Source organism: Punica granatum, chromosome 1 (assembly GCF_007655135.1).
Source record: "Punica granatum isolate Tunisia-2019 chromosome 1, ASM765513v2, whole genome shotgun sequence".
Classification (NCBI taxonomy): Eukaryota; Viridiplantae; Streptophyta; class Magnoliopsida; order Myrtales; family Lythraceae; genus Punica; species Punica granatum.
This window is the reverse complement of record NC_045127.1, coordinates 50,680,529-50,706,666: the sequence shown is the minus strand read 5'-3', so window position 1 is coordinate 50,706,666 and position 26,138 is coordinate 50,680,529. Positions and strand designations below refer to the sequence as shown.

Here is a 26,138-nt window from a genome sequence, read left to right as displayed (position 1 = left end):
GGCAAAAATGTTACTTGGTATAAATAATACATAAATATTTTTTTAGGGAGCAAAATACTAATTTTACATGGGATAAAATTTTAAAAATTTCAAAGTTCAGGTGGGCAATTACCCCTCCCCCGAAGAATACATTGGCTCCGCCCCTAGTTGGAACGAAAGAGGAGGGAGAAGGGGCCGCCGTGACCACCGAGGAGCTGTCTTCACTGTCGTAGCCCCAGATTCGGGCTCAAAGGCGACTAAGCTGGCTCAGACTGCCACAGCTGCAATGCATCCGAGCCACTAAGATCACGACAAAAGACAGTGGCTTGGCTAGCGACGTCGCCGCCGCCGCCGACGAGACAGACTCCGTTATTGTCTCTTACAAATACTTCACCTACCTTCATTAAAAAAATAGAAGAGAGGGAAAGAGGGAGAAGCTACTGGGGAAGCCAAGCCCACCGGGAGAGAGGAAATGACTGGTTTCCCGATGTGGGGGGGGGGGATGAGAGGTTAGCTAGGGTTTTTGAATTTTGGTTGGAGAGAGAGAGAAAGGAAGCTCAAAGGTTTTGCCTTATGTGGCAAAGACATACATGTCCCATGGCTTTGAGGTATTCGCTCGCTTACAGAAGCTAGTGTCCCTTAAATTCAGGTAAAAAAAATATACTTTTGGCAAATATTTGACACAAATGGATAATGGGAATTCGAATTTAGGATATTGAAGCTATCAAACCATATGAGTGTAAACTTAAAATTACAAGACCACCGCTTTTGACCGTGCGAAAGCCGATTGCACTCTCAATTTAATAGTGCGAAACCGAACATTCCTAAATAAAATAAAAAATTAAGGGAAGGAGCAAAATGGGGAGTTGAAACGGTAGGATCGACTTTTGGCGCTCCATGGTTTTTTTAATTATTGTCCACCTGCAGTGACAAAACAACAGCAAATCATATCAAATCAAACCTTCCAACAATTATATTTATTTACACGGGCAGCCCAACAATTCCTCTCTGTTTTCCCTTCATGTTGGTTCATTCTTTCATTGAGATTAGTCATCCAAAAGATCCCATCTTTTTCATCTTTTTCATTTGTTTTTTCCGAACTCTGAGTTTTCCAAATTCGAGGACGACAGACAGGGATTGCATCCTTTGTTTCTTTAGACATAATGGTTTTGTTGGTTTTGGTGTTGTTGCATAGAGAGCGGTGATATTCCTCAGATGGGACCTTCTCCTCCTCCTCCTGCTTTGTGACGTTCAAGCACAATCACAAAGAGGCAGCTTTCTTTAAAGCTGAAATCTTTGGCTTTGGGAGGGTCGAGGTTGAAATGGGTGTGAGCAGGGCTCACAAGCCCGGCAATGGCATCTCCACCAGATGCGTCTCTCTCTTTTGCACAGCAAGCTTCTTCTTGGGAGTTCTTGTTGTCAACAGGTCTCTCTTTCTCTCTCTCTCGAGCTGGGATCTGTTTAGTGGAAAGAAATGGGCTTTATGGCAGTCTTCTCTGCTTCTGCTTCTTGACTCTACTGTTTACATGATTTACTGTGTTTCATGTCGAATTTTGAACTTTTCGCTTTTTGTGGGCAAGATTCAATGTGCCCTTCGTGAGTTAAATCTTTTCTTAAACAGTAAGTTGCGATCTTGTGGTGACTTTTATCTGGGATTGAGATTTGAGTGGCATGAATGAAGTGAAAACAGGGAATATCCGAGTAGGAAAGGTTTGCTGTTTTCTGATGCAAGAATATGCTTCCTGGACGGGGTTTCGGGGTCTAATGATGCAGACAATTTCCTGCAGCTACTGCCGTTTGAAAAAGCCATTCAATTCAATTGGAAGTTTGCGAACTTTTGTAATCGAGCCGAGTGCCACTGATGGAGTTGACAGCAGTCAAAGAATTGCTTATTCTAGTGGGATGTGGCACTGGCATCCTTCCTTTCTTGATACTGGTGCTTGTTAGTTCCTATGTAATGCTAAAGCATGCATCATGGAGAAACTGATCCTATGTTCTTGGTCTTCTCGGGAATGGTCTGCCTCCAGAGGACAGATTGCATGGATTCTGATCCAGTAGTGATAGAAATGCTGCCATTGTTTTGACCAGAGTCAGCGGCAGTCAACAATGGTCCGCCAGTATTGCCTTATATTTATGGTGTTTTAGTACTAGGCTCACAGGCCTCGCTTGTAACCGGAAAAAAAAATGGTGTTTTAAACCTATTTTGGCATTCTGTCGAAGGGAGTTGTGCAGTAGAATTGTCCTCATAAGTGAATAGATTTTATTGCCAAGAGGAAACAGGGTTTCGATTTAAATCATCTTGAATTGAAAGAGCTATGATATACTGTAGAATGGGATTTTCTTGTCTTTACAGTGTTGTGAGATTTTGTCATTGCTTACTGTAATCCGACACGTGATGAATAAAGATTGTCATCTCTAGAAGAGATGCATCAGTTACTAGATATCTGTTCGATTGATGTATGCTACTTTCATAAACCATTTTTTTTCCCATCTTTGATGATAGATTTTGGGCAATTCCTGATCCACCGATGAAAGATAGGGGTGAATCATCTACGAAGCAACAATCAACAACCCTTCACCCTGTGATCGATTGTGACAAAAAGGTGAACCTGGAAGTTGAACTAGCGTAAGTTGCATTTTTTTTTTAAAGTTAGATTGCGAGATGACACTCTTCTTTCTGCTACTATAGGATGTTGAGGCAGGGGACATCCTATCTCAAGTATCACAAACACACAATGTAATCATGTAATTCTTCCGTCCTCAATATCTGCACAAGAATACTCTGTTTAAGAGAAAAAGTGTTCTCCTTTTAGATTTTTGATGTTTCAGGTGAAATATAGAAATCGATATACATGAATTTGTTTTCTGTGCATCAAATATCTCCAGCTGAGAATATCGTCGGCTTAAAATGTTTGTGCAAGATTGAAAGCACTGGAAGACCTGTTTAAATTAGAAAATGGAAGTGCTTTCCAATTTATAATTTTTAAGTTATTGATAAGCAGTAGAGTAAGTGGACAATGTGTTGTATTAAACAGTTTACACGATATGTCTTCTACATTCTAACTTCATAACAGGAAGAGTTTTTGTTGTCTTCCAGAATCAAAGAGCACCAAGTTTCAATATGATAGATATTTGTTTCAAAGATTTTGCCTCACGGACTCTCAAACTTCGCAGGACATTAGACAAAACAATATCTTCTTTGGAAATGCAGCTAGCTGCTGCTAGAGCTGCCAAGGCTGATGATGATGATGATCTGGACGAAAGAAAATCAGGAGTCGAGCAGTTCAAAGACCGCCCAAAGGTTTTCTTTGTAATGGGAATCATCACAGCATTCAGCAGTAGAAAGAGGCGGGACTCAATCAGAGAAACTTGGATGCCCAAAAGTTAGTTCTGAATTGCAGCTTTACCTGATTTTTCGGACCATGACTGATCTTTGCCTAAAGAATTATTCATTTGCTTTTTGAAGACAATCTTCCGCTTTCTATTTACTTGAACAAAAGATTTTTTTAGAGTCTACCTTTTCGGCCCTTTTGCATAGGACTACCAATAAGTTGTCATTTGTCCACTAAAAAGAAAGCATTGCTACAATTATTACCTCAACTTACATCTTTTTTAGGACAATGAGAAGCTAGTTAAATGATTTTTACTGTACTCTTAAAGTAATATAGGTTTCTCTTCCTCTTTCCAGAAGATGAGTTAAAGAAGTTGGAGGTCGAGAAAGGAATTATAATCCGATTTGTCATAGGACACAGGTAAGCCAACGTGGCCTGGAATTACTTGGGACGGGCATCATAGCTTTGTGACTCATACTTTTTTAACTTTGCATTCGTGGTCTCCAGTGCGAGTAAAGGTGGTGTTCTGGATCGTGCTATCGATGCAGAGGAGGCACTACACAAGGATTTCCTACGACTTGTGAGCCATCATGTCTACTTGATTATTAGAATTTGTATGGAAATATTGTGAGGATCAGTACACAGCAATTTCATTGGCATGTCTTTGCAGAACCATATAGAAGGATACCACGAATTATCCTCAAAAACCCAGACTTACTTTTCGACAGCTGTTGCAAAGTGGGATGCGGATTTCTACATCAAAGTCGATGACGATGTACACGTAAATCTTGGTATGTGTATCGTCATCCTATCTCTGAAGCCTTGTGATGTGAAACTAACCGATGCAAAATTAAGGTTACCAGAATATAGAGCAATTCACAGAAAGAAAGGGGAGGGAAGACAGAAATAAGAATTATCATTTATTCAATTCATCAAGTCCAGTTAGCATCAGTTGCTTGCTCTGTGACGAGCTCAAGCGTCGGACAATATGAAAATAACATCAAATCTCACTCAATGAGCCAGATCACATGATGCATCTGTAGGTTTATCTGCAAGTTGTTGAAATATGTCCACTTCCTGAGATTGCACCTAAGTTATCTCCCTTTAGTTCTTCTACTGGTCCTCTGTCAGTAATTGCTGAAACAAGTGGCGGTTCCATCTCTCACAGGTATGGTTGGCTCTACCTTGGCACGGCATAGATCGAAACCTCGGGTTTACATTGGTTGTATGAAATCAGGACCGGTCATGTCTCAAAAGTAAGTGTCCCAACATCTTGAGCAGCCTCGCATCATTGATGACTCTATGACCATTTGCTGATTACTTGTTTAATCCATCTAATGCACAGGGGAGTCAAGTACCATGAACCTGAATACTGGAAGTTTGGGGAGGAGGGAAATAAATATTTTAGGCATGCGACAGGGCAAATATATGCCATATCAAAAGATTTGGCGACATATATTTCAGTTAATAGGTGAGTTATCATACTGAGCGTGGATCCTTTCATGGCATCCAACTAGAAATGGAATGGTCTTACTGACTGTTTATTGGATTCCAGGAATATTCTTCATCTCTATGCAAATGAAGATGTTTCGTTGGGATCTTGGTTCATTGGACTTGATGTCCAGCACATTGACGATCGGAGCTTATGCTGTGGAACACCACTTGGTCAGTACTTTTTCTGCTCAGAAATGTTTGAGAAAATGATAAGTGAAATAAATAGATTAAGAAAATATTCTTCTAATCCACATGATTAAGAGTAGATTAGGTAATTTTTCTTTTCCCTGCTGAACTAATTGAAGTTGCTGCATGTAGATTGTGAATGGAAGGCACAAGCAGGAAACCCATGCGGGGCTTCCTTTGATTGGAGTTGCAGCGGGATTTGCAAATCCGTGGAAAGAATGCAGGAAGTGCATAACCGGTGCGGGGAGGGCAACGGCGCAATCTGGCACACAGGTTTCTAGCAGCGGTTCTTTCTCACGACAATTTTGTAATATATTTCTTGATGAAAAGCAAAACAAAAAGGGTTTGGGGGGGGGGGGGGGGGGGGGGGGGGGGGGGGGGGGTGGAGGGGAATTCCAAATACGAACACATACATCATTCCAGATGTTGCAAGCCATCTGCCCGATTTTTGTGCCTCGGGACAGTAGATACTGTGATTAAATTAATTGATTGATTGGTGCACGTATTGATTGTGTTTGCCCGAAGTTGATGATCATCTTTGAAACCGCAGGGTCTTCTTGTAATGTAAAGATTATAGAGATGCTCTGTATAGTTCGGCTTTATTTTGTGTTCACCAAGTGGGCCCTGAAGGTCCTTTGGATGCTTTTCCATTTGATCTTTGGAGCTCTGTATCATCGTTTACTGCTTGTTTGGATTACGGGTTATGGATGATTACCCTCCATATCCATAACATAACCCGCAATCTAAACGCACTGTTGGTGCTTTTCATGTAAAACATATGGAAAGACTTTGATGGGATGTAAAGAGGTGTTGGGATGGGGCCAGTTTGGTTAATGAAGTGTGAATGGAAAAGCCAAGTCCTAGCCGTATTCGGCATGAAACTAATGATCGTAAAAGCCAATGCTAATTAGATCCATTCCAAGGGTATAATTCCCAAATATCTCGGTCTTCGGTGCCTTGTGCTGTGCCCGGCCTGAGAAGCAAACTATATGAATAACCCGCGTATTGATTCGACGAATACTGAATAGGGCTATGCGGATGGTATCTCGTTTCATGAGTTGGATGCAACTCTTTCATCAATTACTTGGCTTTTCAAAAAGTCGATCGATTGTATGCCTAGTACTCGAACCCATTATATGATAGATGACCTCTCTAGATAATTCAACGGCTCCCATTCACCCTATATATGTAGATGTCCGACACAAGCAACAAAAATAATTGTCAACTATAAGGGTGCGGATCCTCCGTGCCGAGATTGGGCCACGATCAAGACACGGCATGATCTTTAGGACGGCACGCACTAAAGTGCAAGCAACTACAAAATAATCATCATGATACACATGTTCATGTGGCTCGACTAACGCACGAGGAAAAACCATATAGGACAGTGTTCATAAATTTCTCGAATAGAGGTCAACATACATAGCATCGTGGTGCCTTATTGAATATCGATCATCCATTGATGACAGATAGGCAGGAAATACTGTGGTTAACTTTCCTCCATAAATAAATCAAGAAAGTGCTCCACAATTTTCCATGAGGTATTCTCAATTTATAGAGAGATTAATTATGTTTCAATGTTAATTTAGTTATAACCACTAAGTACAATGAGTGAATTTCAAATCTCTATACTAATTAAGATAAAAATCTGCTTACACAACCGTGGTTATTCTTAGAGAAAACTATCAAAATGGTCATTGAAAGGTTTTAAAACTAACAAATTATTACTTGAAAGGTTTTTTAAAACAAAATGATCATTGAATGATCAAAATCCATAACATTTTAGTACCACCGTCAAAATTTAGTTAGTGTCGTTACGGAAAAATGATATGGACGCTTATGTGGCATTTAGTAGACAAACGTTCAACTTGCTGCCAATCCTGCAGCGAAGCAACCTAGTACGACGTTGTTTTTGTCATACCAGTTATAAAAATAATAAAAAATAAAAAGGCCCAAACTCATTGTTACCAGCATCCTTTCCTTCCCCCATCTGCATTCAAAATTAAGGCAAGTTATCCTCTATACAAAACAGAGCGTTGAACAGACGAGTTTGGGCAAGCGGAAAACAATCAAAATTAGAGCAAGCGAACTCAGACCAGACAAACCCGACGTCGTCTCCCATCAGAAGAGTTGTTGGCGCCATCGTGCCGAAGGTCGTGGACACACGGAACTCCTATGCTCATTCCCTCTTCTCATCAACCCACCCTCCTTCATCGAAATGTTACTACAATCAAAATTATCAAAATTACGGCAAACTATCAACTTTGAGTAGATCGACAATAAAAGCAAGACACAACAACACAACAGGGGACCGCAACTTCGAGCAACACCAACCGGCCAAACCTACCATTCATCACCAAATCAAGTGAAAATCCACTAACCTCGAGAGGGTTGATTCGGTTGAAGAGATTGCAGATGAACTCGTCTGGATTGCAATGGAGGCCGTAGATGAACTTCAGCTAGGGCTGTAGGAAACCATAAATCGGACTTAGGGCTAGCAAATTGAACTCCAATCGAACTTCAATCGGATAATCTATAGTCGAGAGAGACTTCCGAGACTTACCAATTAGCTCTAATGGCTCCTGCTATAAAATCCACCTCCTTGAGACCACCGGAGACGGAGACTCGGTACAGAGTTGTTAGTAGTGTTGAACTCAAGCTCGATGAGTCCGTGTGTCCACGACCTTCGGGGTGATGGCACCGGCGACTCTTCTGATGGGGGCTACATCGGGTTTGATGAGGGGAGGGGATAGGAAGGACGAAGCCGTGGGGGCCACATCGGGTTCATCGGGTTAGAGAATAACTTGCCCTAATTTTGATTGCAGATGGTGGAAGGAGGGGATAGGAAGGACGACGATGGTGTTGTTTCATCCATATCTCATCTTTTAATTTTTATTTTATTTTTTAAACGATAGGCCATAAACGACGTCGTACGCGATAATGTACAACATTAATCTAGGCCATTTGTCTACTAAATGCCACATAAGCGTCCATGTCATTTTCCCGTAATAGCACTAACGGAATTTTGACGGTGGTACCAAAATGTTATGAATTATGGTCTTTCAATGATCATTTTGTTTCGAAAAATCTTTCAAGTAATAATTTGTTAATTTTAAAATCCTTCAATAACCATTTTGATAGTTTTCTTTTATTCCAACTAGTACTTTCTGGTCGGAAACAACAAATGCACTGAATACTTTTGGTGGCATTAATTATTGTTTGTCTTAATAATAAAAATCAACCACGAGAAAAACATGGAGAAGGATCTAAAATATAATTTGGGCAGGCAGAGGGAGTGGATGCTTTTGCATGTGATGAGGATATTGACCTAAGCTTTTCACACATCTTCCTTTTCCGCATGTCCACTCTCGTTTGAGCACTTCTTCTCTCACAAAGATTCCTATGACGAAAGGGAATGAGACGGATATCGAAAATCTCAATGATCTGAATTTTTTCTATAAAATTCTAATTAGGTTTATATAAATAATTTCAGACTGATAAGACGGTTAATCTAATCATCATATGTATTCTAATTTTTTTTATCGTTTTTCTAATGTGAAACTAATAACTCTCAATGGTCCTTTAAAGAATAGAGTAAGCTCCTATACTAAAAGTTGTGAACCTGCATATATGTATATGTTATCGTGGGGGAGCCTGAGCTCCCATATTCACCAAAGTGGAGACATTTGAGAGTGGTGATGGCAAAATGATGGTCAATTGGTGTCAACACCACAAAGATTAACTCGTTTACTAAAGGGTCGGGGCCAAATCCCCAATGAACCATGACGTTGGTGCTCATTGATCTTCGAAGATATTGTTGATATATATATATATATATATATGTATAACAGAAGTTTGTGACAACATAGGTACCAAATAATTGAAATTTATCAAGCGTGGTACATAGTCTTGCGAAATTTACTAGAAATTACGTCATCTATAGATATCCATACGTCTCGGAAATGTTAGGTGAGCAAGACAGAAACAATTTTTCAAGCGAGCGACATGAGATCTCGACCTTTTCTCCTCCACCATTGCATTTCAATTTTTTTTCCCCTACCGAGTTCGTGACTAACGTTGCTTTACTTGGCTTGATATGAACTCTTAGGTTGATCAGTTGGATTAGACAAAGGCGGTTTTACCTTATCTCATAAGTGAAAACGATAGTGAGCCTAGCTCCTTGTTTGAGCTTGGCAGATTTTGGACTTCGAAGAGAAATATCATACATTTAGATCTAATAAATTTTATCTTTTTAATTTGGCATCTAGTCCGATTGGACGATGGCTGCATGCTTTCATGAAATGACAAGGTATCATTTTTCGGATAATGGGGTTAAAATAAACTAATTTATGTAAAAGTGTTCAGCTGTAATTCTCTATATATATTTATTTATGTATAAGTTTCAATTAATTAATCTAAGAGGGTGTACCTCACCTCGTTAAACTACCAGTGTGGCATTCCCATAGATCTCTTATTTCTTCTCTAGGCCGAGAAGTATCATACAGGTCAAGAAGTATCATACATACCTTTACGAATGAATAATACTATCTTAGGTTTATATTATATAGTCGAAGACAAGAAAAACGCAAACTTGAAATGGCATGTCAACAGAATGAACATTTAATGATATGTATGGTGAAGAAATTAAGTTAGTTTTTATGACATATTGCAGATGAACTTAATGTCAATGTTTGCTTATAGAAATGTCCAACATGGTTGCTTGCCTTCGTCGACCATCTCTTCGCAAGCGATGACCTTTGCATGAGCTCTCTTTATTGAAAAAGAAACAGAAAAAGAAAAAAGGTACAAACAAGAACGTATTTGGTCCATACGTCTATATATATATATATATATTAATATCTTCTTTACATATTTTTCTAAAAATTTAATGTAATGGCGATTCGCTATGGGTTCAATCATCGACGTATATACGTATATATAATATAGAGAACTTATAAATATATACAATTCAGAGTGGTTAATTGGATAAGATGGAAGACTTTATGATACTTAGATTTTTCTTGTCCAATAAGGAGAGCCATTACTTGTATACCATAAAACATTTCTTACAACACTAATACTTTTAATTTATTATTAATCTATAATACATATTTTAAAGTAAAATTTGTACATTGATTATGTATTAAATATTGCAATCCAATGTAAATCTTTTTATAAAATAGTTAATAGAAGAAATACAAGAAAAATATCAAAAAAATTTCATCCTCAATGATATTTAACATTAACAATTTTCTATGTGAATTTCATTTTTCTGTTAGTACGTAAATATATGTACATATATGTAAGTGTTTATAGATAAAAATGCACATATTTCTTAATGTTTTGATATTCAACCATTGATATTAGCTTTTAATCTGTTAGTAATGATATCAAAAGATTGATCATTTCAAATAAAAATACTTCAATTGTAATTTAAAAGATTTAATAATAACTTCTTCTTTTTTTACAAATTAAGTAAAATATGCCAAAATTTATGCATACGGGCAATAATTAGTAATTAAGGATAAGAGCTAGAGTACAAGTGTATTATTTAGTTTCATTCAAGTTATATATATGTGTGTAGACCACCTCAAAACACGTATGTCACATATGTGACACGAAAAATAATCTCTCTGTTATAATGATCATGTCCATTTCATTGCTCGATAAGGACCTTCCTAATAGGCTCATACTACAAGTGAATCACGATAAATATTGGCACCTTATGCAATGTGAGAGATTGATTTGGCACTTAGCCGGTGTCGTGAAGTTGTGAAAAGTTTGCCCTCAACTACATTTGTGGTCATGGGACATTCTTCATAGGCTGGGGTACGTAGGACTGTTATAAAGATCTAACACGTGAATCCGTTACCCGTATGATGATCAATCAAATAACTTCAACTTGACTTTGTTATATACAGAGCTTAGCCATTTATCTGATCGATCAATTAACGTTAACTTGGCTTTGTTAGACGTCTATTTAGTTACTATACGACCTATATATGGCTCGTTTGATGGATACGTGTATAAGGATCCATGAACATATAGTTGATATGTGTGAACACCGATTTATTTTTTATAAGAAGGGAAAAACAAGCATTAAAAAAACTGTCTTTTATTATTCATTTGATATTATTTACTAATTTTAACTTATTGTGAGCAGAAGATACATAAGCATTCCAGCAGCTTGACTTTGACTCACTGTGCAACGTTAAATACCATATTAGTTTTTCGGTTTTAGGGAGGACCGTAATATAAGAAAGTACAAAATTTAATAATGGGCACGGCTAATTTCATTACATAAAAATAAATAGTTAAGTTATCAATCGAGAGCATGCAAGGTCAACCATCTCCCTTTCTCTTAGAATACCAAATGTAGTTGATGCACACCAACTCGAGAAGACGCAATTTACGATGTGACGGGATTGTTACGGGACCTTGACGCAATTTCGACATGGGCGATTTAAAAAATGTCATTAAGATTTCTCAAAAAATTCGACGCGTATTTTTTTATATAAGAATTCGATGGGTACATGAATAACAGTACTAAAATTATTTTTTTGGGAGTTATAGCGAAAAATACTGAAGATAAGGAAAACTTCAATGTCAGTGGGCGCGGGGAACTGAAACCTCTCTCTTCGTGGCCACTGACCTAATCAATATATGCTAACACTAATCATGTTTAATGATGAGAAGAAATTGTATTTATATTCGAAGTGGCTAAAACCATAGAATACAAAATTGCACATAATACATCATAACCAACAATCACTAACCACCTAACATTCCCGGTCTAAAATGTGAAAGCGGAAATCTACTGGAATCACCGACCAATTCAAACTCGAAGTCCGACCATAAATAAACCTCGGTCGATAGACAAAGACCACCTCGTAAGTTTTCTTAACTATATAAAAATGTACACGGACATCAATCGTATCTTATCTATACTATGGCAGACTAGTTGGATGCGTCCCTCGGTGGTCTCATCTCATCCACTTCCCTAAAAAATCTCCATTTTCCTCTGCAAGCAAAGCAGATGCCATATTGACACTTTCACCGCCGATCTGAGTGTTCTCTCTCTGCAGAATTAGAGAGAGAGAGAGAGAGAGAGAGGTTATAGACGGACGGACGGACGGGCGGGCCTACGGTAATCCTCGGTGCCTGTTATCTATCGCTTATCCCGAAATCCTTATCCGTAACTCTGACACCCACTTTTGTTTTCTCCCTCCTTCTCTCTCTCTCTCTCTCTCTCTCTCTCTCTCTGTGGCTGCAGCACCAAATCTATCCCTGTGTTCCTCGATCAATCTCCTCTCTCTTATCTCTCTCTCTTTACTTCCGTTTAATCAATACATACAGTATAATATTTTCCGGTGTATGTACATATATTCCACCTTCTCTTTCGTTCTCTCTCTCTCTCTCTCTCTCTCTCTCTCTCTATCTATCCCCGTCGTTGTTTGTATTAGTAGATCGAGATTCTTTGTATTTATTCCATCTCCATTGGTGGTTGATTTTTGCTGGTGGGTTTATCGTCTTTCAGCCTCTCTTACCTTCTCTCTCTCTCTCTCTCTCAACCCTCGAGGAATCGCCGCGCCTCAACGCCTATACATTCCCGATTGAATCGAGGGCTTTGCTTTTTTTTTTTTTGGTCCAAATTTTGTTGGGGGTTTTTTTTTGTCTGGGGAAATCGTTGTTCTTGCTGCGTTTTACTGATTTCGGGAAGGATTTGAGGACCCAAATGGCTCTGTCGTCGTTGATTTCGGAGATCCTCCAGAGGCCCACAATTGGGGGCGTGCTGGCTGAGCTCGTGACGCTTATGGCCCCGGTTTGGGTTGCTGTAGTTGTTGGGGTGCTGGTGGGATGGGCGTGGAAGCCCAAGTGGGCGAATTTGGGTAAGGACTTGTTGGATGGGTCCAAGGAGAGCTCGCCGGTTTCTCCTTCGTGTTCTTCGTCGGGCACCAGCTCGATGCCGAGCTTCAGTTCATTCAAATTGCAGCTCCCCGCTTGTATTCCTTGGATTTCTGATGATGGGGCTGGGAAGGAGAATCTTTCTGTGCCACCAACCACCGTTTCTGAAAGCAGGTTTGTCTGGCCTTCTCTATTGCTTGAGTTCCACTCTTAGATGCTTTAATTGGAATTGACTTTTGGTGTTTTGGTTGCCATTTCACTGGCACTATCTTTAATTCGTAAATGTTAGTTTGCAGTATGTTGCTAGCTTTGAATACTGCTGCCTTAGCAATCTTAGTTAGCAGTTCGTTCGGAAAGGATATTGGTTATGGATTCCAGTGGGACTGACTAAACTAGCTTGACTTTGGCAGTTCTTCAGTGCGGGGAAAAGGGATATCTTCTCTTGTTATGGATGATGATTTGGAGTACTTGTGTCGGCTTGTGGAGGAGAAAGATGGTGGACCTGCTTGGATTCAGATGATGGACCGGTCGACACCCACCATGGGGTACCAGGCATGGCGTCGGGATCCCGAGGTATCTTCTTCCTGGCCCTTTGAATGTGATCAACTTTAAACTAGTTGGATTGATTCTTCAAAGTTTGCCTTTAATACCATGCTACTCAACTGATGATTGAAGTGCATGTCTAACGGAATTGTTTTGCTACTCAGAGTGGGCCTCCCCAGTATCGGAGCAGAACTGTTTTTGAGGATGCAACCCCCGAATTAGCGAGGGATTTCTTCTGGGATGACGAGTTTCGATTGAAGTGGGACGATATGCTGATTCATGCATCGACTTTAGAGGAGTGTCCCACTACTGGAACTATAATGGTCCACTGGGTTCGTAAGGTATGGAGGACTCAGTGTTTCTTTTTCTTTTCTCATGAGTTAGCTGCTCCTCTGTTAACTGGATTTGCCGCTGAAAGTACTTCTGGCAATGGTTTCTTGCAGTTTCCCTTCTTTTGTAGTGACAGAGAGTACGTAATTGGGCGTCGGATTTGGGAATCAGGTCGCTCGTATTATTGTGTAACAAAGGTATGAGAAGAGCAACTCTTTGTACAACCTGGTAGTCTCTTGTTCATCGTGTCAAGGCTTTCTGCCGTTTTGGTAGGAATGAAATAATTAAGATTGCCTCTTCTCATCGAAAGGCTTGTGGGTTGATCTGGCCATTCCCAATTTATTGATAGTTGACATAAGAATAACAATGTGTAGGAGTTTTAGCATCTAGCATCTCTGGCGTCTGTAAAAGGAATGAGTTGGACATCCATGTTGCTACTGTCAGATCTATACAATTATTGCGGGAAAATCATCTTAACAATCTATACTTTAGGTTAATGTGGTTTTCAGGTCCAATAAGAGCATGATAAAAGATCCTTACTGATCTCTCTCAAGCATCTCTCTGATGCACTGCTCATATTCTTAGAAGTGGCAAATTCACAAATCTATATTATAAATGTTTCTTTGAGGACCTCTGCCAATTTTGTTGCATTGTATGAGGACTACTTTATGTTAATGTGTTCCAGCAGGTGATTCTTCTGACACAGTCTTTGGCATTCTCAATAATGGATTGTGTTTTGCATTTTTCAGGGAGTACCATGTTCTTCTGTTCCTAGGCGAAATAAACCGAGACGTGTTGACTTGTACTATTCTAGCTGGTGCGTTCGTGCAGGTAAATTTCTTGTTTGAAGCTGTTCCTCTGAAGCATTTGTTTTCATTCTCCTGTTTGGAAGGAACTCTTAAAACGAATTTCCCATGTTCCTGGATATATGCATATAACTGTATTAGCAAGAAAAAGACATGCATATAACTTTTATTGCGTCTATACGCGTATGGAAAGAAAACTCTATTTTGGCCACATAAGATAGATATTATATGGTGATTCCGTTCTTCAATTATTCCACTTGTTTAGGTTCAGGTTGTAAGAGCTCTACAAGTGCTTTTTGTTTGTACCGGTTTGCATAATTGACTAAGACGATATATATGTTGCTAAAACAGTTGAGTCCAAGAGACGTGACGGGCAGTTGACTGCCTGTGAAGTGTTACTCTTCCACTATGAAGACATGGGCATTCCATGGGAGATTGCAAAACTCGGGGTCCGCCAAGGAATGTGGGGAGCTGTCAAGAAGATTGATCCTGGGCTTCGCGCGTATCAGAGGGAGAGGGCTGCAGGGGCTCCACTCTCCCGTTGTGCCTTCATGGCCCAGATCAACACCAAAGTCAGTGCAGATTACCTGAGATCACTGGAGAGCATGACCGCCGAGACATCAGAAACTGAGAATGGCAGCTCTTCGCAGAAGCAGCTGGGGAGGAACATCCCGAGACTAGTAATTGTTGGTGGGGCCATTGCCCTTGCTTGTACTCTTGATCGAGGCCTCATGACTAAGGCACTCATATTTGGGGTTGCGAGGAGGTTTGCGAAGATGGGGAGGAGGTTGTGATGAATAGTGATGTATTGGAACGGTTCTTAGGACCGACATGAGAAGCCCAACTTCACCGTGGTGAGTTTGGGTTCCTATTCTCCTCAGCTGCAGCCTCCGGAAAGGAGCTGGAAGTTGCACCTTTCTATCTGTTTTTATATATTCTTTTTTGATTTTCTGAGGTAAAAAAGGAGATCTAGCAGCTATGCAGCATCTGATCAGGACAGGTTAAATAGCGTGTTGTACTTACTGAGAGATTCCACATTGCCGTGAAGAGGATAGATATACTGCTTCTGCCTGCTAGAATAACCCCGGAAAAGAAACTTGAGGTTCGTTTTTCATGTTAATGTACATTTCGGTTCGACACTTCCGCAGTTGTTACCTGAAGAAACAATTTGTATTCACTATGAAAAATATGTGTCTCCATATAAATGTAGGAACAATGTCGCAGTTCTTTACAAGATCGAGTTTGATTATATGATTGGTAAGAGAAGGAAAATTATAATCTCGATCTTCAGAGAGCAATCAAAACTTGAATAGAATGGAATGAAACAGTATCTTTACTTCTCTCTCCTTTTTTTTTTTGTCCTTGTGTGTTCCACGAGAAAAGGATAAAAGGCTAAAATTATACAGGTGTGAATGATTTCTCTTCTATGCTGTCTTCGCTCAATCGTGATTCGACTGATCGTTCGTTCTGCGACTGACCCGCATCAGGATCAGTGCAAAACGATGGTCTCGAAACAATTGAGTCCGTCGAGCTCCGGTGCGATGCAGGGCCCGCTCCTCGTACTTGGTTGCTGACCCGGTGCATGGGCCCCTGCCTTCTCGATCTTGTCTTCCTTGCTTATACCGTCTCCAGGAAATTTAGAGCGCTGGACTGATTGCTGCAAGCTGCTGCTGCTGCTGCTGGGATTGACCGTCCAAGGGGTGGGAATCGCGCTCACCTTCAGGCCAAGGAGCTCCGCGCACAATGCATCGAAGCAACTGAACATGGAATTCATGCTTCCGGCTTTTCCGGGGTCTTGGAAAGAGAGATGTCCACGGAGTCGATCCTCTTCTCGTGTCGTCTGTGATTGGAAATCTACTTTGCCTGCTATATAGACGGTGAGAGAATCGGAGACGCAGAGGAAAACGTCTCGGTGGGGAGAAGGACTATATGGTTTATATTAGGAAACAGAAGTGCGTCTCAAATTTCACAGACGATTGGGCTATTGGGGAAGAAAGATTCTTGGGATTGCGTAGGGACCAAAAAAGGGGATGATGCTGCATGTTTCTCATCTCTAATTAATGCGTGTCTAAGAGATATTCTAACCTAGCTGGTCGGTTTATTCAAACCGGACAATCTAAACCAGCACTAGTAGTAATTACGGGAGGATCTCGAAATAAATTTCGTCCCATGGATACATTTGGAATACATATATATGCTTTAATACAACGAAATATATAATGAAATCTAAATAATGAATACAGGTAATTTCACTAAATATTAAATTTAAAATCTCTAAGTCAATAGGTAATGACTTAAGCTAGTATGCTACACTCTTTTTTAATAATAACATGCAATCTTACATTATAGGAATACCTGTATAAGCTTTAATATAATGAAATATGCAGTGCAATTTTCATATTGACATATATATATATATATATACACACACATAGCCGTTTGATACATTATAGAATATATATATATATATATATCCGTTTGCATTAGAACTTTTACCATCATATTTGCAAAGACGTGGGTGTCTTTCCACTTGATATATATATATATATATATATATGTATATACACACGCATATTTGCCGCATGCTTATTCGATACCAAATACCGATCTCTGATCCTACATCAATATGTTCATTTCAAAAGGTTTCATCATATTTCCCCTTTACTAACATTCTTATGATATTTTGCTTCGGTGAGTTAATTATTTTCTATATTCGTTTCGCATATTTTCATTCAATTAAATTGAGTTGACAAGATTATGGAATGTTGTTACGCAAGAGTAACGAAGTAATTAGTCTTGACATGATTTTCCTTAATGAAGAGATGTGTTTTGCACATTTTGACTAAATATATCATTTTGTTTATGCATAATTGAATTATTTATTAAATTATTGCTTAATAAAATTAGAGTTTATCGACCCATGCACGTAAGAAAATCTTCATGAAATTAAATTATGTCAAAATTAATTATACATCTTTTAGATAAATAGATACGTATTTTATTTATGTGATCGCCGGCGCAATGTGCTGGTACACAACTAGTTCATGCAGTAGTAATTAATTCATCCTGATGCAAAAATCTTTTAGAAAATAATCACTATTCTTGAATATTTCTAAGTAAATGGAAGATAAACGAATTGGAAAAATTCACTAAGAAGTAAAGCTTTTGGATGGTATTTAAATGTTAGAGGAATATAAGAGAAATCCAAAGAATTGTCAAGGCTAGACTTGAGAGATCAAAGCTGCCCAGTACCTAAGATAAGTTGAGGGACTAGATCGAACTTTATGTAGAAGTAGAAGGACTGAAATGACCATTTGTCTTATGAAAAATTAACGGTGTATGTAGGCGATGCGAGGACTGGGACCGCTATTTTGGGGGGCCGTGGGCCGCCACCTTTCTTGACACGGCAAGCTTCCTTGCTTGTGAAAGAAGCCATCGACGGTCTTCCATCCGGTCTCGACTTTCCCTTGAGCTATTCCCAATTCAGACTTTATTTCTTTGATAGACCGGTTCGCCGGCCTGTAAAACTGCTTTCCGAGCGAGAATATGACGAAGAAGATACAATATGATCCTCGTAATTAAGTAAAATCATTAAAAATTAATGAATTATATTTTTGCATGGAATTGTCATATATCATCTTGATAATCCAGCAAAAAAAAAAAATCATCGTGATAGGTTGCATCATTTCAGATAATCATTTAGGGGAGAAAATATGTCTCTTGATAAGGTTGTACCCAATTCATTAGGACGGTTGATATTTTACATGATTAAACAATAATATATTCGATTTTATTTTTAACACGTGACTCGTAATTTGATATTTAAAATTACTTTCTATCTCTGCCCGATTCATTAATAGGGAGAAGTCACCGAACATATTTGAGGTTTTTTTTTTTTTTTGGTAATGGCATGATCGAACTTTTTTAGTTTAATAATGAATGAATCTTTGATCCCTAAAGATGGCTCCGATTAATCGATTATCTTATGCACAAAGGGAACAATGGCATATATGATGCTTGTTCTCTTTTTGGTCCACCAATGGCCAAATTGGCTAAGCAAAGCCTAGACCAATGGGAGGACGACGGTCCAACACTTACTTGTCCAATGGAGCTCAAAAGCGCTATGATCACAAAATCGGCGAGTCGATCCCAAATCCTTTTTGACCGCTCCATTAGATAGTTGCAGGATATCGTTCTAGATTTTCTCGGTTAATATCGGATTAATCTGATCGAAATCACACGCACTATATATATATATATATATATATATATATATATATATTCGGTGATCAAAGATATGTATTTGTAGATCACGATGTGACTTAGTATAATGACTTAGTGTCAAACTGAAATTTTAGCAGGCATAATTTATCTATAAAAACGTGATAATTTTGAACTTACGAAAGTGTTTTCTTGTCAAATCTGTTGATGAGGTAGCATATGCATATAGATTATGTCAAATCAATGTACATATGCATTGATTTCTCGGTATAATTGAAAATCAATTTTACCGCACCATTTGAATGGAAAAACGTGTAGTCAAATATAGGAATCTGTCTGTAAGCGGCCTGCGTCCGTGTCTTGTGATTCTGAGACCACCTCAAAGTCATCGAACCCACGGCCGGTGACGGATGAACATTTTGACCAGTCCAGAATGGAATGAAGAGCAGCGCCGAGCTTCTGCATACATGCGTACTATCACCACCACATGATGTCCGTCCATCCGTCCTTGTTTACCGCACAGTTTGCCACGCGCCGCCGGTCCACCACCGCTTCTTCTCACCAATCCAAAGCTCGCCGCCGCTAATTCCGCTCAAAGGTTCCTTCCCGATCAAATCTCTTCCCCTCACATCCGAAGCTCCACGAACGATAACATCCACTTTAATTACCTCCCCCTTTTTTTCATTTTTTTTTCGATATTCTTTTTTCATATATATATATATATCCTAATACAATCAATAATAAACTTTTCTCAACTTCGAAATCCATAGGTTTAGTAAAAAAAAAGAAAATAAAATTCCTAAATAGATAATAAAGGGGTACGAATAGTTATACAATGAATATCAAATTTAAAACCTCTTAATTACTAGGTAATGACGTGTATTACTGTGTAACACTCCTCTTTTGATGCTTTTTTTTTCCAACTTCATAAAAACAATCCATGAATGATGGCATAATTTTCCTTTATAGGATGATATTTTTTTCCTCATCACAAGCCAAAATAACAATGATAATGATACAATGAGTATTGCTGATGATCAGATTGTAGAGAAAATACGATGTGTGTGCTAATTCGGGTTTAATTATTACGGGAAGACTCACTAGTCACTACAATTGTTTCTTTTAAATATTTCAACTTGTCAAAGGAGGAGATGATTTATCATTTACTTCTCAAGATAATTTTATTTTTTTGTCAGCAAAATAATGAATATCCATTCCACAATAAAAAAAAGAGTACAAGATAATGAAGACAATTTGATCTATAGATTTATACGAAAAATAATTTATCTATAGATTTTATTTAGTCGTGGGCTAAAACGCGCAAAAATAAATATATTTTCTTTGGCTACAATGGGTAAAAGGAACGATTAGATGTTATCGGGGAAAAGATAGTATAATAAAGAGTGGAAAAGAAAAATCTCTAATCCTTTTCCAGTAAATAAGAGAAAAATCTCCACCGAAAAGAATAAGAGAAAAATCTTTCCCATAAAAATTATAAAGGGTCAAAAAAAGAAAAAGAAAATAGAAAAAAAAAACTATTTATGAGCTCTAGATCGTGCCACGCTGGCAAGTTTCGAGGAAATCTTTGTATCGCCGGAACCCAAACCAAAATTAAATCTCCTTAAATAAATGGCGTAGCCTCGCTCGCGCCATTATAAATTCCAAACCGCAGGCTAAAAAAATCCGACACAAGAAAGCGAAACTTCTTCTTCGGAAGGCCGTTTTGTCGCGTCGGTTCAGGTCGGGATTCGTCTTGCAGGCCGGGTTGGGTCTCGGCCGTCCCTGCGTCCGGAGGAGCTCCACACAACCACCCCCGAGCCTATCTTCCGCCGGCCAGATGAAGGGCCCCTCCTGCGCTTTCGTGGCCTCCGTGTTGGCCGCCTCCACTGCCGCCTTCTCCTCGTCGTCGTCGTCGTCGTCGTCCTCCTCCTCCTCCGTGGATCGAAACGCTCCGTTTCACGCTTCCTGGAATTCCATCGATGTAAGAAGCAGAGCCAGATCGTTTCTCTCTGTTCTTGATCCATGTTCATGATTTCACACTTCTCATGGCAATAGCTAATTGTGATTGTACGTCTAACAGCAGCAAGATCCATCGGACAAGGGCAAGTTCGCGCCGAGATTCGACGGGTTGAGATTCATCGAGACGCTGGTGACTGCCCACAGATGACAACCATCCATCGGATTCAGCAGATGGCAGTGTGTTAGGAAGATTGTGACATCATAGAACGTCTGATTAAGAGGAACTGTCTCCATTTTTAAGTGAACAGTTGTTTCAGCTCATTTGGCTATGATAATATTTGCTGGTGTCGTAAGTGTAATTTGAAGAACGATTATGCGAGATGTTTCAGCTCATTCGCTATGTTGTTACCGACAACACATGAAATTTTTTTATTGTCGAGTTTTATTCATCTCTTACGAGTCGCTTCTTGCTTTGGTTATGAAATGGTAACTTTACGAATTGCTTCTTTAATTTCTGTGTCTCGATTTCTTGCTCGGCGTAAGAATTTCGTTTAAACCGAGTGCGAATATAACGATATAATACCATTCTTTGACTATCTGTGATTCAGTTGTTTACCATCAGATAGGGAGCAACTTGCTGGTCGAGTTGGACAAAGTGTGGCCATGAAATATACAAGGAAGTACAGGAGAAGTTGCACATGATATTCAGCTTATTATTGCCCACAGCAACATCTTTTTACCCAAAAAAAACAAAAAGGGGGAACTTTCTACCAATTCGCATGTTGACCTATGGGTGGAAAGGGCAACCAAAAGAACACGCATTATAGGCTGTTAAAATTCATTAAAAGCACTTTTAATTACCACGTGATTTGGTTTTCAGCATTTTTTTCTCTTAATTAAAATTTTCAATTCGAATTTTATAAATGAAAAAAATTTAAGTTGAAGGAGTTTGGGGTGACTTAGTTTTCAGTACTTTTTTCTCTTAATTAAAATCTTGAGTTCGAATTTTGTGAATGAAAAAAACCTAAGTTAAAAGAGTTTTACTCCTTAATGGATTGATCCAATTTGACTAAATTAGTCGAAACCCATTAAATTTTCAAATATCAGGATACTCATTGAAAATTACAAAAAAACTTATTAGTTCGAATTGGAATCAGTCTCGGCTACCACCTAATAGGAAAGGAAACATTTACAATCTCCTAATCAGAGGGAGTTAAATGGGTCAGGTTTGGCAAACATCCCAAATTTTGACATCTAGGTACGTAATCAAGAGATAAACGTGATTGTTATATATATTTGGACGAAATAAATATTGGGTTGGAAATATGGTCCAGATGGTTCCTTTTTTCTATTTTTTTCCAGGGAGATGTTGACACGAATGTTAACACGAGCTCTTGAATTTAATTTGTCGGTACAATTCGTCAACTCCGTCTTTTCTCTTTTTTCCTTTGGCGTGCGATGTGATAATTTAATTAATGTAATATATATATATATTAATTATAGCCACCCCTCATATACTGAACTTGAGTAATTGATAATTGCTTTGACCCGGACATATTAATTATAGCTCGTTTAAGTTGTTCATTAAATTAAGACGACATCATTTTAAGTAGTATGCATAGGGAGGCTATGAACCAATATTTTTCTAATTTATTAATTTTCTAAGTCACATGTTTGGTATATATAATTGGAATTATTTTACAATTTGAATCATTGTGTATTAAGCGTGATAGCAAATATTAAACTAACAATAATGACAGCAAGCCGATGCAAATATTTTTTATACGTCACCATCAACCCCCTGGACGTACGGCTAGAAATCCTCATATGATATTACTTTATGTTACCAAAAAGAAGATGATAGTTCATCTAATCACATGATTAAGTGCTTGAAAACTGTCAAAGGTATGCTATCTCATGCACACTTCCATGTTTGAATTCCTGCCTTAATTAAGTTTGTTCATTTCTGTTTCATGGCACATCGACGGTTAATAAATGGTCGTACTAAATCGCAATTTTGCATACATATATATATATATATATATACACTTGTAGTTCAAGTGGCAAAATCAGATGTAGTTGACACTGTTTCCTTTGGGACTTCAGTTTGTTGGGAGAAGGCGGTAGATCCTTGCTAGTAATTGGTAGGTGTGCGGTCACACATTGATTGAACAAACGATTCTTGATTAATTTAATTGTTTCCTTAAAATTATAATAATTAAGGAGAATAATACCCAACTTAAATTGATTAAAGCAAAGTTTCATGTTAAAGTCTCATGAATGAAAAAAAATTCAAGGGCGGCACATTTGGTTTATGAGAGGCTTAGGTCCGTTTGGCAATAAGATTAAATTTCGAAATTTAACTCCATTTTCATTGAAATAGGTAAAAAACAAACAAGTATGTTGGCGAAAAAAGTATTTATATATATATATATATTTAAGTGGAGTTGTAATAATGAGATTGAGGAAGAATATAAAACAGTAATAATTATGTTGTTGAATTGTGATGAAAGTAATGAATATTAATGAATAGTTGAGAGAATTTAATATTAAAATATTAAATTAAATGGCACTTAAGATTAAATAATTTTTTTAAAATTAATTATTGTATTGTTGAATTAAAGAAAAAATAAAGTCGAGTGGAGTTGAAAATATTATCGCTTTGAAACCAAATAGACCCTTAATTATTAAGGAGAGCTTTTCGAGGTTTTAGTTTCAATTTCATGAAAAAGTCTACGAAATATAAGTAGAATTGGGAGTTCGTATCCGGCTGACTCAGCAATGCGTAAGTGAGACAATCTACCGTGGCTAAAATGAGAGGCATGACTCCTTTATCTGGACGTTAATAAAAATCTTCAGGCACAGATTTTCTTAACATGTGAAGCATAGGAAACAGCAAGACTTAGGACATTATATTTCGACCATTCATAACTTTTGGTCGAGACTCATCTGACGTTGAATCTACTTGCCCCCACTTAATTTGTAGCAATGGCAGTTGGCTGGAATGACTGGCGGATGTTACATATAAACTTTAATCTCGAATATATACTAAAAATGCATTAATATTTGATGCCACAGCCGTTGTTGTAGTCATCGGTTGAGGTACTTTCTTTGTGACTATTGGGTTCTTTTCATAGTCGCAGGTGATTTGCATGTCTGGGAAAAGAAAATTTTGTGCTAGGCAATCTTTTCTTTGGATTTTTAAATACGTACGAGTACGAGTGAAAGGCCTTGCTACAAACATTTGGGAAAAAGAAAGCATGATATTTCAAGAAAATTTGCTCAGTATACAAATCAATGGACATGGAGAGTAACTCCCTGTGTTCAAGGATGGATGCAGAATTCGAACTAAGGAGAGGTGATGTCTTTTAAGGCTCAAATAAGAAAGATAAATTCTCCAATTATGAGAAGTGAATATAATGAATTTCATCAAAATTTAAAAAATCATATTTAAGACGTTGTAATTCCAAAGGAATCAACTGTTTAGCCCAATCCATCCCTGATATGTACATTAACAACTTGTTTGGATTGTGGGTAATGGAGGTGTGAGTTATGAATGATTATTAAACTTGAAGATGGTGCAAGATCAAATCCGATTACTAACCTATCAACTCTGCATTTCGTCAAAAAAACCTATCAATTACTCGGAACATTCTATTCACTTCCGAATTAGATTAGTGGAATTGGAAAACCGATGAAAGGAGCTTAATAGTTGTCGGGAATAGGATTTTGGGTTCCAATCCGATACGGTCCATCAGGCCCAACGACCCGCGCGAGGCCTTTTGAGGCTCAGTCTATACATATGCGAAACATACTCATTGCTCCAAGCGAGGCCCTCCAATGAGGACCTGTCAGAAAGACTCAATATAGGAAATTTCTCACAACTACAAGACACGTTTTCTAATATATTGAGGTACGGAATATGGAAATATCTCGGGTATCTCACCATAGCGATAACGTAATTTATCTTTAAACCCTCTATAAATACATCATCTTTAAATGTTCCTAGAGTTAATAGCCAATTCACTATTTTTACCTTACATTCACAGCTCGCATTGAATTGAGCGTCGGAAATGGAAATCAGACATCACCCCCAGTCTCTACTTATGCAAGTGTTCGTTGCCTCTAGGTTCTTCATCAACAAAATGCACGTGGATCGTCTGTGACATCGACATGAATTTCATGGTCCTAACAATAGCCCTCATAATACGAGATACACCCCCACATGATTGCGACATCATGGAAACGTTTATGGGTTAAAAATAAAAGAATATCTTATCATATCATATCATATATATGACTAATCTTCAACAACACCAAGTTGGTGAGTGGTTCACTTGCTGGTGCCTGGCTTGATCGTTTCCCGAGTCGGCAAGTTTCCGGAATTCCGGTGTTGGGAGATGTTCCATCCCATCGTATCCCTCCTCACTGTCAGATCCAAGCTTAGTTGCGTTCCTCTATATTTGGAATTGAGCAAATATATTATTAGTGTTTTGTCTTTTATCCAATTTCAAGCAAACCATTATGATTTCTCTACGATACATTTTTGCACACCGAGCTAGATTACTTTCTTTTGACCGAAACATTTCGCGGCGATTAGGTTCCTTTAATTAGGACAGCCACAACGGATTAATAATCCGACCTAGCATTTTATTCAAAAAAAAATGACTTGCGACCAATATATTTTGCTTCCAGTTCTCCTAAGTGGAACTCTCTTTTGTATTCATATCACGTGTCATTATCTATCTTAGCATGTGAAAGGTTTCATAAAAAAAAGTAAACATGTTTTTGACAAAGTACAGTTGGCTTCCAAAAACAAAACCCATGAACAAAAGGACAAGCAAATGTTTGTTGCTCCATCACTCCATACCGTCCATTAATTCAACTTGAAATGAACCCAGCTAGCCCACATGAAAATGAGGTCTCCGTGAAAGCTACTTTCCTCTCTTAGGGGCTGTTTGGATCTATAGAAAGTTGAAACTTTCTCGGGAAAATCCTGACTTTCTAACCTAGTTTACGCTGCTTGGCAGGAAATTAATTCTCGGGAAAATCTTTCCTGAATTTATATTTTATGGGTGTCGTTAACATTTCTAAGAAAACATTGGTTGAAAAACTTGATATACTTATATTACGATCGTGAATTTCACATCTTATCTTTTTAAAAATAAAGCATATATTATATTATTACACATATTTTTCGTAATTTAATATATTTATTAAATATCACAATCTTACTTTCCGATCTTTAAGCTACGTAAAATGATTTCCTAATTAAATTTTCCGTTATAATCTTCACATTTTCAGTAATATAGCAATTGGTGAGCCGCTCTTTCCCATCCCAAGCCAAGGAAGGAAACAAACCGGTCAAGTTGAGTTGTGATTC

At 38.2% G+C, this 26,138-nt stretch overlaps 2 protein-coding genes and 2 long non-coding RNA genes across 6 annotated transcripts; 3 read left to right on the top strand and 1 right to left on the bottom strand.

Annotated features, from left to right (window-relative positions):
• The first annotated feature begins 966 nt into the window (after positions 1-966).
• On the top strand, positions 967-5,593 carry LOC116193196 (beta-1,6-galactosyltransferase GALT31A). 3 transcript variants are annotated; one of them, XM_031521993.1, is made up of 11 exons: positions 968-1,405; positions 2,483-2,582; positions 2,669-2,724; positions 3,154-3,362; positions 3,668-3,731; positions 3,819-3,891; positions 3,982-4,102; positions 4,480-4,567; positions 4,657-4,782; positions 4,867-4,976; positions 5,124-5,372. In XM_031521993.1, the coding sequence occupies exons 1-11, from the start codon at positions 1,302-1,304 to the stop codon at positions 5,270-5,272; spliced, it is 1,200 nt and encodes a 399-aa protein (XP_031377853.1). In that variant the 5' UTR covers positions 968-1,301; the 3' UTR covers positions 5,273-5,372. The 3 variants fall into 3 exon arrangements, with proteins under 3 accessions (XP_031377854.1, XP_031377853.1, XP_031377855.1); XM_031521995.1 differs by having other exon boundaries at positions 1,364-1,405; positions 2,669-2,716; XM_031521994.1 differs by lacking the exon at positions 2,669-2,724 and having other exon boundaries at positions 967-1,405; positions 2,483-2,605; positions 5,124-5,593.
• Positions 5,594-6,781: 1,188 nt separating this feature from the next.
• LOC116197539 lies at positions 6,782-7,852 on the bottom strand. Its single transcript, XR_004155059.1, has 4 exons — positions 7,555-7,852; positions 7,373-7,456; positions 7,088-7,215; positions 6,782-6,981 (listed from the first exon to the last, which is right to left on the bottom strand). It is a non-coding gene; the product is annotated as an uncharacterized LOC116197539 (long non-coding RNA).
• Positions 7,853-11,942: 4,090 nt separating this feature from the next.
• Positions 11,943-15,809, top strand: LOC116192025. Its single transcript, XM_031520419.1, has 7 exons — positions 11,943-12,138; positions 12,265-13,070; positions 13,307-13,469; positions 13,604-13,780; positions 13,883-13,966; positions 14,519-14,600; positions 14,927-15,809. The coding sequence occupies exons 2-7, from the start codon at positions 12,727-12,729 to the stop codon at positions 15,367-15,369; spliced, it is 1,293 nt and encodes a 430-aa protein (XP_031376279.1). The 5' UTR covers positions 11,943-12,138; positions 12,265-12,726; the 3' UTR covers positions 15,370-15,809.
• Positions 15,810-20,467: 4,658 nt separating this feature from the next.
• On the top strand, positions 20,468-21,204 carry LOC116192024. The gene is made up of 2 exons (XR_004154001.1): positions 20,468-20,777; positions 20,877-21,204. It is a non-coding gene; the product is annotated as an uncharacterized LOC116192024 (long non-coding RNA).
• Positions 21,205-26,138: the final 4,934 nt, after the last annotated feature.

What these genes read in the sequence shown, in the direction of transcription:
- LOC116193196 (XM_031521993.1), top strand. Translation starts at nt 1,302, where the DNA reads ATGGGTGTGAGCAGGGCTCACAAGCCCGGCAATGGCATCTCCACCAGA. An exon ending in TGATCGATTGTGACAAAAAG is followed by an intron (nt 2,583 to 2,668) that starts GTGAACCTGGAA and finishes CTGCTACTATAG; the next exon opens with GATGTTGAGGCAGGGGACAT. An exon ending in ATGCTGTGGAACACCACTTG is followed by an intron (nt 4,977 to 5,123) that starts GTCAGTACTTTT and finishes TGCTGCATGTAG; the next exon opens with ATTGTGAATGGAAGGCACAA.
- LOC116192025 (XM_031520419.1), top strand. Translation starts at nt 12,727, where the DNA reads ATGGCTCTGTCGTCGTTGATTTCGGAGATCCTCCAGAGGCCCACAATT. An exon ending in ACCACCGTTTCTGAAAGCAG is followed by an intron (nt 13,071 to 13,306) that starts GTTTGTCTGGCC and finishes TGACTTTGGCAG; the next exon opens with TTCTTCAGTGCGGGGAAAAG. An exon ending in TGGTCCACTGGGTTCGTAAG is followed by an intron (nt 13,781 to 13,882) that starts GTATGGAGGACT and finishes GGTTTCTTGCAG; the next exon opens with TTTCCCTTCTTTTGTAGTGA.